This window comes from Thunnus maccoyii, chromosome 5 (genome assembly GCF_910596095.1).
Source record: "Thunnus maccoyii chromosome 5, fThuMac1.1, whole genome shotgun sequence".
NCBI classification, from domain to species: Eukaryota; Metazoa; Chordata; class Actinopteri; order Scombriformes; family Scombridae; genus Thunnus; species Thunnus maccoyii.
In genome coordinates this window covers 1,229,832-1,241,998 of record NC_056537.1, presented here as the reverse complement: position 1 = coordinate 1,241,998, position 12,167 = coordinate 1,229,832, and the positions used below count along the sequence as shown (strand labels likewise).

Below are 12,167 nucleotides of genomic sequence, written 5' to 3'. Positions count from 1 at the left end.
CCCCACGGTTCAACAGGCATATGAACTGCGGATTAATTGCAAAACTGAATGTCTCATTTAAAACAAAGTAAACAAACTGCTGTAAGTACAAGTCATAGACAGACAGCGTGTCGCTAACAGGGATTTTGAAGAGCAACGATCAAACCAGCATCTAACGGGTCCGATGTGACATTTGAGTTGTTTACCTGCTGTTTGATGTGCTGCAGCTGAGCAGCTAATTAGCATCTAGCTGCTAACTGACGTTAGCGGTGAATGTTTGTTATCATCAAGTTTTGATGATGTGGACAGAGGCTGTTTCATTCACTGTTTAAAAGAGGAAGGTTTCATGCCTCATAATGCAATAACTGAGCATTATATATTTTATTTTATTTAAACATTGGACATCTTAAATGTTGTTTTCATTTAAGACCATGGGCAAAAGTTCCTTGCTGTTTCTGGCTGTAAGTGTGTCACAGAATAAATGGAAATCAAAGTTTTATTTATTTATTTAATGATCTGATCCGTGACTCAAATCCGTGATACGCCTGAACCGTGAGTTTTGTGTTCATGTTAACACCCCTAGTGTTAACATGTCAGCTTTGTAGACTATATTTTGTATGTCGTGAACATAGATCAGAGTGTGTAAGTCATGTATTTGATACGTGCATTAATACTTTCTGATGTGAACCTACACTTTTAGATCTGTGAATGTTTTTAGTGTTCAGTCTTTCTAGTATTCAGCACTGATCTGTTCCTGTATCACATTATAAGCTTTGTGGTACTTTATATATTTCTGTATACTAAGAAAATACACAGGAAACACGTGTAAATCATGTGATATCTTGTCTGTTTTTGATCAGAACATAAATTTGTTGTCACAATAGAACAATGCTATAAATTAGAATTTCACTTTGTTGGTAAAATGACACATTTGATCCACTCCATGGCTAAAATGAGCTCTTCTTTGTTTAGAGACATTATGTATATGCTAAATGTCTTTAAAGAAGCAGCATTTTCACCACTCAAGCAATTTGTTTTATTGGCATATAAAATTGCCCCCCACCCCTCCGATTTCACCAGGTGGGGGACAATGATATAGTTTGACGCGGTTTGTTGTAAGATTCCATGTTGGTTTTCCTCCTGTCCTCCCCACTGGTTACGGTGCATCCCAGTATGAAACTATAACAGGAGCTGTAACAATATCACGCTGAAGAAGAGCTCTGATCTTCTTCTTCTTTTGCGATGACAAACTCAAAAACAGATTTTATCCACTGCAGTTTCACAAGGGTCGGGAGAAACAACAGGAACATTAAAGTCAATGTCTCTCAGCAACAGAACTACTCCAGAGGGAATGGCATCAAATCAGTGGAAAACTCTTTATTGGAACAGCATAAGCAAAGAAACTAATAGTTACTGTATATAACTGAACATGAAGCAGCCGGTCAACCAGCAAAATATTATCCTGAAACCAAATCTCCAAGAATAGAGACTTGTTTGTTCTTGTGAAGAATGTTCCTGTTGTTCCAAATGACAAAAGAGTGGAGAGAAAAATGATGTTTAAAGATGTGAGACCAAGAGAGTAACGTTTACCTGTGGAGATTTTTATAAAAAAATCATAATTGCAGTTTAAGAGGAGCTTTAGACCACCTGATTTAAAAAACACAGGAGGGGAAGACATTCACAATAGAGTCTGAGTCATTTAGGAAGCGCTTCACACACACACACACACACACACACACACACGGCTTCCAGTAAAAAACAGGAAGGGAGGAACCCTGGAAGTGAAAGTATGCAGTCAGACTCCATTTAAAAGTCAACAGAGCAGAAGAAGGAAAACAGTCTGAGGCAGGGTGAGTGTTAATATCAGGGCTGCAAATAATGATTACCGTCATTATTGATCAATTTGATGATTATTTTACTGATTAATTGTTTAGTTGATTAAACTGTGTCAGAAAAATATGAAATCACAGTGTTGACATCTTCAAACGTTGTTTCCTTTGTTCTTTCGCTGGTTTCTGCGTCCTCACAGTGATGTAACGTGACACACTGCTGCAGTTAAAATAGAGAGAAGTCACAGTTAAGAACCACACAGATGTTTATCTGAAGTGATGGCCTTTTGATGGCTGGAAAACACACATGGTTGTAGTTAAAGTCATGTAAACTAATAAGAAGCTACTAAGTTGAGAGGAAGGACTGGGTTTATTATACTGTGTATGTGTGTGTGTCTCCAGTGTTACTGGTTTACCTCTCAGACTCCAGAAGATGAATGATTTGGAGGAAGAGGAGGACGGAGCAGAGTCTCTGATATCCAGCTGTCTGTCTATGAAGAGTGACCGGTCTAAAGATTTTCCTCTATTCTTCAGTAATGAACCTGGACCCTCAGACACAAAGTAAGAGACTGTTTCTACTGTAAACTGACCTGAAGATGATTCAGTGAGACGGTTTCATTAAGGTTGTAGTGTAGATATGAAGGAAACACAGTGGAAAGAAATAATGAACTAGCTTCCATTCAGCTGTAATCTAGAACAGATCTTCATGTACATGTTAACCAGAGACAGAGACAGGGCTGCTATTGCTATTTGATTTTCCAGTCTAACAATCTAAAGTAGTAGCAGGTAACCCAGGGTGATATTTACTAAGGATTTAGTAACAAGTCACATTGTGTCTCCTTATTTACTAAAGGACTGCACCGGGGTTTTGTGCAGGTAAAATGGAAGAAAATGGAGTGTTTGGTCTCCTGCAATACAGAATGTGTCTTAACGTGTTCCTGTTCAAAGACACAAAATATGGGAGGAAGTAATGGAAATGTATACAAACAGCCTGCTGCAGCTGATTTATCACTGCAGACTGACCACTGCAGCAGAGGAAATTGAGTCTGACATTTAACGTTTGGGAAAAGTCAAATGTGTAAAACTGTTGTATCACACTGACACAGAGGGAGAGAGATTATAGCAGAAACAGTGAGAGAGAGAAACACAGATGAAAAGATGCATTATGAAGATATTTAGCAGAGCTCTCTGTTCAGCACCACAACACAAGACAAAAGAGCAGCAGTCTGTTATTTTTCTGTTTTGCTCAGTTGACTCCTGCTTATTTTTCCTGACTTTTAATGTCTCATAGTAGCTTAAAGGAGCCCTGTGGAGTTTTCTTGTTAACAGACAAAAGTCATGTTTACATTGACTTACTAACCAAAACACATTGTGTGAATCCTTGTGGTCTAACAAATGTGTTGAATCCATTTCCCTCCTCATGAAACATTTGCAAAGTTGATTTTTGAAGCTAGTATTTTAAATCCTGCATTGTTTACATCCATGTTTACTAGTTTGCACTCTTCTTCTTCTTCTCTGCCTTTGCTGGCACATTGTTGTGTCTGTCTAATTACTTTTGAACCCTTGTAATTATATTATATATTATTTTATTTAAATTGAATGTGCTGAAGCTCAGAGCCTGAGGAACAAAACACTGTGTAACTGTCCAAATACTGACAGTCTGGACTGTTTATGGAGGGAAAGAGCTGCATCAACTTGTGAGCTGTCGGTTGGCCACCACTAATGTCATGTGTCATAAAGAATGTGTTCATGTCCACAGAGAGAGGAAGAGGAGGGGTGTTTCTGTGGAGGAGCAGCTGTCCTGCTGTTCTTTGTGTCAGGACGTCCTGAAGGATCCAGTCTCTACCAGCTGTGGACACTGGTTCTGCAGACAGTGCATCACCTCATACTGGGACCAGTCTGCTCCATCAGGAGACTCCTCCTGTCCCCAGTGTGGAGAAAGATCCAGAACAAGACCTGGACTGCAGACAGACAGTCAGACCAGCACTGTACAAAGTAAGACTGAAGATCTGTCTGCTGATGTCATCATCTCTGAAAACAGGACAGGAGTCTACCTCCTCTATCCTGCTGAAAATTAACACAGTCCGACATATTTCCTTTTAATTATACCTTTTTTTCTTCTCTTTCAGCAGAAAGTGGTCTGCAGGAGGTTTTAGATGAACATAAGATCAGTTTGAGGAGGAGATGTGAATGTGTGACTGAAGGAACTGATGAAGCAGGAAGTGAAACCCTCCTCAACAGGATCTACACTGAGCTCTACATCACAGAGGGACAGAGTGAAGACGTTAATACCCAACATGAGGTGAGGCAGCTTGAAGCAGCTTCCAAGATGGAGACCCTCCATGACACTCCAATCAGGTGTCATGACATCTTTAAAGTCTTACCTGACCAACAGAAAGACATCAGAGTCGTTCTGACCAACGGCGTCGCTGGCGTTGGAAAAACCTTCTCAGTGCAGAAGTTCACTCTGGACTGGGCAGAGGGCTCGGAAAACCAAGATGTCAGTCTGGTGATTCCGCTTTCGTACAGGGAGCTGAACTTGATCAAAGATGAGCAGTACAGTCTCCTCATGCTGATCCATGATTTCCATCCAACATTACAGAAGGTCACAGCAGAGAAGCTCGCTGTCTGGAAAGTTTTGTTCATCTTTGACGGCCTGGATGAAAGCAGACTTTCACTGGATTTCAACAACAGGAAGGTCGTGTCTGATGTCACACAGAAGTCATCAGTCAACATGCTGTTGACAAACCTCATCGCGGGGAAGCTACTTCCCTCGGCTCTCGTCTGGATAACTTCCCGACCTGCAGCAGCCAATCAGATCCCTCCTACATGTGTTGACAGGGTAACAGAAGTACGAGGCTTCACTGACGCCCAGAAGGAGGAGTACTTCAGGAGGAGATTCAGTGATGAAGAGCTGTCCAGCACATCACACATCAAGACATCCAGGAGCCTCCACATCATATGTCTCATCCCAGTCTTCTGCTGGATCACTGCTACAGTTCTGGAGCACATGTTGACTACAGACCAGAGGGGAGAGCTGCCCAAGTCCCTGACTGACATGTACTCACACTTCCTGCTGGTTCAGACAAAGAGGAAGAAGCACAAGTATGATGAAGGACATGAGACGAGTCCACAGGAGCTGACAGAGGCTGACAGGGAAGTTCTTCTGAAGCTGGGGAGGCTGGCGTTTGAACAACTGGAGAAAGGAAACATCATGTTCTACCAAGAGGACCTGAAGAAGTGTGGTCTTGATGTCACAGAGGCCCTGGTGTTATCAGGAGTTTGTACAGAGATCTTCAAAAGAGAGAGTGTGATCTTCCAGAAAACAGTCTACTGCTTTGTTCATCTGAGTGTTCAGGAGTTTCTGGCTGCAGTCTACATGTACCACTGTTACACCAGCAGGAACACAAAGGTACTGAAGGACTTCCTGGGAAAGAAATACATTTACTCATCTCTGGATAACTTCCTGAAGAGAGCCATGAAGAAATCTCTCAGAAGTGAAAATGGCCATCTGGACCTGTTTGTGCGCTTCCTTCATGGCCTCTCTCTGGAGTCCAACCAGAGTCTCTTAGGAGGCCTGCTGGGTCAGACAGAGAACAGTCCAGAAATCATCCAGAGAGCCATCAACAACCTGAAGGCGATGAACACCCAAAGAATCTCTCCTGACAGAAGCATCAACATCTTCCACTGTCTGATGGAGATGAACGACCGCTCAGTACATCAGGAGATCCAAGAGTTCCTGAAGTCAAAGAACAGATCAGAGAAGAAACTCTCTGTGATCCACTGCTCAGCTCTGGCCTACATGCTGCAGATGTCAGAGGAGGTTCTGGATGAGTTGGACCTGAAGAAGTACAACACATCACGGGAGGGAAAACTGAGACTGATCCCAGCTGTGAGGAACTGCAGAAAGGCTCGGTAAGTCCAGATGTGATTATCAACATTATAAAGCTGCCATCAGTATTACAGTAAAGATTCACACATGCACACTATCAAAGTGTTAAACATGTGTTACACCTGCTTGTTGCCAAAGTTATACATGAGTAGTGCTTCACTACAAGGAGTACCTGCAAGCACATTCACATGTGTCAAGATTTCCTTATCACAAGGAAAACATATTTCTGTTCACATTAATGTTTTTATTTTCATAGTGATGAGGATATCTTGACACATTGATTATGTCACTGGTCATTTTGATATAAATATCCTTCATTTCCCTCCTGTGGGTGTTTGTCTGAGGAAGACCTGTAATCAGTTGAAATGTTACCAGTAAATTTAAATGGAGCTGTGATTCCAGTGTGTGAGTTCTCCTTGTATCCCAGTTGAATAGATTTTGTATCCAGCACCTATCCCACTGAGGGTTTGTGGATGTGAACACGACGACTCTGACTTATAGTGCTTCACTTCAAATGTTCTTCAGATGTTCAAATGCTATGAGAGCAAGAAAAACTTATTATTGTTGGTGTGTTTATACCTCACATTAGTAAACACAGTTATTCTGTTTATTTATAATGATTTTACAGTTTATTGTTCACCTTCTAGTTTTCTTCCTTTGGGTTTAATACAAATCCAGCAAAATATCTTCAGGTTTCAAGTTTTAGTTGAAAATGTTTAAAGAGTCATTATTTCATCACAACAGACAACAGTATTTTCCAGTGGACAGTACCTGCTGTACCTTTCTATAATGTGTCTGTTTATTTTATATACAGACACATACATGTAATATCTGTGATCTGCTGCAGCTACCAGCTTGTATGAAGCCTGAGAGGCGAAATCCAGGGCATAAAAAGTCTACAAAGCTCTTCCTGCTGATAACACTTAATTGCTGTGAGTGCACGGTGATAATTGAAGAGACTCAGTTTGAAGCTGCTCAGGTTTTATGAGCAAGACAATTTCATTTGAACTTTGTGGAGACACTCTGATACTATGGGTGCTTCCCATGACCTTATTTCATGTCTTCTCTCTCCTCGGGTGACCCAGAAATTGATCTGGAAATTGGTCTCATCATGAAGGATGTTTGAATTTGCTTATTTCTGTTTGGAGGAGAGAGGAGGCTGCCTGAAGGAGGGAGTAAACATTACACAAGACCATCCTTCATCTTTTATCAAACTGACACAACCCTTTATTGGAAATCTGTAGTGATTAGACGCAGCAGCTGATCGGACTGATCTGATATTACATCACTAACATCTCAGTTTTACACCAAAACAAATAACAGAACCAACTCAGGTGTAATATCACTCCCAAGTTTAGATGTTTTGTTTTCTGATTCTCAGTCTATTTAACATTTTGGATTAAAATTTTCACTGTAGGCCTGATTAATAAAGGAAGAATAAAACAACTTTCATCATTCACTAGAAAGAGTATTATTTTTGTATTCCTTCTACTAATTTAGCCTGTGTCATGGATGATATAGTCAGGGAGGGAAGGTGAGTCTACTGTCTGTCAGCAGAAAACACATTTTAATTAAATATCAGTTTCTATGAGGCTGAAAATCCCTGTGCGTCAGGTATGTTGTGAAGAGCAGAGCAGGTGGACCCAAACACAGGAGACTGCAGGCAACAGGAACTTGAAGAATAAATCTTTATCCAGAGGGATGTTCCATCAAGCTGGCTAACGGGATAACCTGGTTTATTTCGATAAGCCTCGATAATTTAAGTGAGAGTTCGTTCCATCACCGCGGCTTATATGAGTCCCAGCTCAGTAACCATGGTAACTTAGTCAGCAGAACTAGCTGCTCCGTGGCAGGTTAACGGTCAAACTGAATTCAGCTGCGTGTCAAAGAATGTCTGACGGACGGAAACAGACTCTCAAAAGACGGTTCCATCAAGTGTCTTTTCACACTCACAACCCTTTTATTTAAAAGCTCAGCATTTATAATTTAAGAAATAAAAGTGTGCCAGCGTTATTTTGAAGTTATTTATTTATTCATTCACTCATTTTGTTCAAGCTGTGAAGACAAAAAGAAAATGAAATAAAGTCCAAACCATGACCTTCTGCTGTGTTTAAATGTATGCAGTATTAACTGCTTATAGTGATCACAGTTACAGTGATCAGCTGTTTATATGGATCAAAAAGCTCTGAGACAGAATCATTCATATACAACATTTATGCTGTTTAAATAAGTCGCCTATAGAAATCAAGTAGTCCACCTACAGTGATCATTTTGGGTCTCTTCATACATGACAACATGTGGAAAAACATTTTAAACCACGTAAATCTATTTTTGTACTTTACTCCCATGATAAGCGGCTGCTGCTGCGTGAACACTGACATCATGACAGAGACAGAAAGTCATTTTCTCTCAATGACAAACGTCGTCTCCTCAAACCTTATGACAATAAAGGGGGGGGGGGGGGGGGGGGTTTAAGTAAATTTCACCACTATCTTTGTCTATAATAAGGAACCTGCTGCTTCAAAAATGTGCACATTGCATTTGAAACAGCTGTACTTTATTTTGAAACATTAAAATTCAGTAACTTTATATTCATGTAGGCTAATAAATATACAAATGTCAATGAGATGGTATTCTACATGACAAATGTTACACCCATCCCATGTAGCTATTTAGTTAGCAACTGTAACTCTAACAAGTGTTGTAGTACTATGGGCGGGGCCCTGGGTACGTTTACCTGTGGCTGGCTGTGCTAACCTGGCTGACATAAATGAAATGACCAGCTTTTAAACTTTTTAACAAGACTATGAACTAGAAACATATGGCGGTGCCTCCACAGCAGGAATGTATAGTAGGAATCACCGATTTTAAATCCCACTAAGAATTATGTTTTTAAGTACTATTCCCAACTCACACCTTAATGAAATGTAAATACGACACACACACAATACTTTAAATGCAAATAATGAATTTAGTTAATGAAAACAAATATTTAAAACAATTAATAAAAATAAACAGGTATAAAAATATTATACAAAAATTAAATGCGTTTCCCTTTTTCTTTCAAATCTTTCTCAGAAGTTGTGACCTTTTTCTATCTTATCAATTTTGAAGCTCCTAACTAAAGGGCCCACACTCACACGCACACACTCACTCTGCAACCAAAATAAAATAGTGTCCTTAAAACCAAAACAAAAGGTTGCAGGCCTGAGTCGTTGCTCGGGAGCGTAGTGACCTAAAACAAATGGCCGCTTCACTTGCAAACACAAGTTGTCAAATAAAATAGCACATGCACTGATTAATTGTTACTCACAAATCCCTGAGTTGAAACATGGGTGAAGGATGAGGAACGAGGTGATGCATGATGAGGGGAATGATTTGAACTGAGTTAGGTTACAGGCTGGCGGGCGACAACAGTCCAGACGAAGTGATAGCTGAGCGGGAGACATCTACTCTTCCAGAGAGTCAAAGGAGTGTTTCCAGAGGGGTGAACTACGAAGCAAGTTCAACATATCCAGGCTTTCTTTATGTGAGCTGGCTCGACAAACCCTAAACTCACAATTAGAGATAAGTGGTATCACGACGGTGGTTATGAACTTTCTTTGTTAACTCAGGCTTTCTGCTTCAGGCTCTGTGCACGTCCCCATGAAAGGGGGCATTTGGCGCGTCATTTGACTCTTTTTCCACACAAAATAGACCAATCGCGTGTCGCCTACTTCAGTCAGGAGGGACAGGTCATTATAATGGAGAGCAATGAAGAATATAAATACATTATCACAGCAAAAAGCAACTCTGTTTCTGAACATAAGGCAAGAGAGGAATGCTGGCAGAAAATTTCTGATCGTGTAAATTTGTTAATTAAAAAATCAGGTAGTTGGTGAAATGGCGGCACTTTTTATCACTGATTTAAGCCGAAACGCGGAACATAACCTGCTCCGGACCAGGTTAGGTTTGCAGCATCAGTTACCATGGTGATCTAGCCAGGTTAAAAGAGAGCCACATTTGTGACATTGAAAACCCTGGCTTTAGGCTCAACATACCTCGCTAACCCACTAATCTCGCTTCGTAGTTCACCTCTCTGGTCCTCAGTCTTCTGCAGGTTGCTATTATGTCCGTTAACCACCGGTAAACTCTGCATCCACCGAAGTAATGAACATAAACAGTCTTCAACAGCGTATACAAACTTCACGCAGCTCCTGTTTGTCGTCTGACTAGCTCATGGCTTTACTGTACAGGGTCTCCTCTGCCTCCCAACCCTCCACCTTTCCAATTGGCTGACAGGTCGGTCACAACCAGTGCAATTAACAAAATGTTAAGATTGACAACTTTAGGCCCTCTAGGGTTAGGCTGTGAGATAAACACGCTATTCTTATGTGTACAGCAAACAAACTACTTGAACTGCATGAACTTCACCCACACAATGACAAAGATTCATTCATCTGCCTATAACGTGTTTTTAATTCCCTAAGAACTGTATTTATCATTCAACTTAAGTGGTTTTTAATAGAATACTTTTTAAACATTTTAAAATTATTTATTCATCTATTTATTTACATATTTATTTTTCTAAAATGAAACATTCAAGATCATTATGAGTGGCTTCTACTGTACTTATATCCTTCTCCAGTTTCCAGTTAATTTTTAACTTTCAGTGATGCTTGTAAATGGATCTTGTGAAAGAGAAAATGTGTCAAATAGTATGGTAATGTTGGTAAGTTGGTTCTCTTAAGTTGCCTACACCATAATTTTAATTATACATCTGATATTATCCAGTCTAGTGATAATATAACCACAGTCACTGATCTGAATGCTCATTTATTAACAAATAAAGATAAAACCATGAACAGGGACAAGCGCTGCTCTTCACTTTCACCATGCAGGCTCATCAAGCTGAATGCAGGGATTGAACCGTCAACCTTCTAGTAACAAGTTCACTCCTCTAACCTTTAGGCCATCACTACCTGCCTACAGGTGTGCATTTAATCTGTCATCAGTTTTGTGCCAAGTCATCTCCTTCACCTTGTTAATTATAGCAATATTTCTCTTTTTGGTGAAAACTCCTTTATATTCTTCATATAGTTTCATCAGCAGGTTTGTTCTGCTGTGGAGAAGAACACCGCTCTAGTTTTCTCTTTTTTTGCAACATAGTATCGTCTTTTCGACAATCGACTATTCTGGGCTGCTTATGTACTCTGTGGACGCGCACACTTCAAGCTTATTCCAGTCTGGATAGACTTAGCATTGACTAGATACAGCTAAGCTGCATTAGTGGAACGACTTGAGCCTCAAGTAGAAGTTGACGTTAATTCTAGCCAGGCTTTTTCAAGTAAGTGCGGCTTTCTTTAGCTGCCTAAATATATTTTAGAAAAAGTTGCTGCCAGTAGAAATGTGTATTCAGTGTCTGAGCAGTTACAAACTGTTTGATGGATCTGTTCACAATATAACATGCAGATATTTGTCAAACAGTTTATTTCAGGAGAAACATGCAGAGATATTTCACGTTGTCTTTTGTGATGTTGGAGGACATCACTACATCACTGTGCTGGCAGTAGTAACTGTACGCCATTATTCATTTTTTAGACAGTACATCACATTTAAACTCCAGCACATCAAAAGACACTGAGTAGCTGTTAACACCTGTAGACTGACAGCTGACGTCACTTCAGATGACGCCTGAAAGGAAAGGACGTCCAAAAACACTTTTCCTTGATTCTTCTTCCCTCACATCTTTTCCTGCATCTCTCCCTTGTATCTCAGGTGGGAGGGACTAAGACACAAGGATACGACTCAAGTGAGCAAAGCAAGGAGACATTTAAGACAAATAAGAAGCAATCACTGTAGACTTTATAGAAGCATAAATGCAACTCCATTTTCTTTGCCTTTGTCTGCAAGATGAAACCAAAACAGAGAATCCCATTAAAAAGTCTGCAGTACAGCAGCAGAGAGAGTGAGGAGACTTACTAAATAACTCAACTTTGATTTGAAGGCTAAATCACAACATGACATGTTTACATTACTTTCATTTTCAGACGCTTTTGTCCAAAGTGACTTACATTTTTTTACATACACTCAATTTTGGATTGAGTGTGTTGCTCAAAGACATTTAGACATGTGGACAGAAGGAGCTCAAGTTTCAAACCACCAACCTTGTGATTAATGGCCGACCAGCTCTGCCAACAGAGATAACTGAGCTATTCATCACATCTTAGTTTGTTTAGTGATCAAAATGCCTAGAATCTATATTTATTATTAAAGTGTATATTGTATGTATGTTATCTGCATTACAGACTTGCTAATTGTGGACTCTCAGAGACTCACTGTGAAGTTGTGGCTTCAGCTCTGAAGTCCAACCCCTCCCATCTCAGAGAGCTTGATCTGAGCCGGAACAGTCTGTCCAAATCAGCAGTGAAGCATCTGTCTGGTGGACTGGAGAGTCCAAACTGTAGACTGGAGACTCTGAGGTCAGT

The 12,167-nt window shown here is 40.2% G+C and overlaps 1 protein-coding gene across 7 annotated transcripts in view; it reads left to right on the top strand.

Moving 5' to 3' along the window:
• The first annotated feature begins 2,241 nt into the window (after positions 1-2,241).
• LOC121896762 (NACHT, LRR and PYD domains-containing protein 12-like) overlaps positions 2,242-12,167 on the top strand; it is a 46,426-nt gene continuing 36,500 nt past the window's right edge. For 6 of the 7 annotated variants that reach the window (XM_042410752.1, XM_042410754.1, XM_042410750.1 and 3 more), the window contains exons 1-4: positions 2,242-2,369; positions 3,568-3,803; positions 3,938-5,723; positions 11,988-12,161. In XM_042410752.1, coding sequence (XP_042266686.1) covers positions 2,242-2,369; positions 3,568-3,803; positions 3,938-5,723; positions 11,988-12,161 — 2,324 coding nt within the window. The remainder of the gene's footprint in view (positions 2,370-3,567; positions 3,804-3,937; positions 5,724-11,987; positions 12,162-12,167) is intronic. The other variant, XM_042410748.1, reaches the window with a different exon arrangement.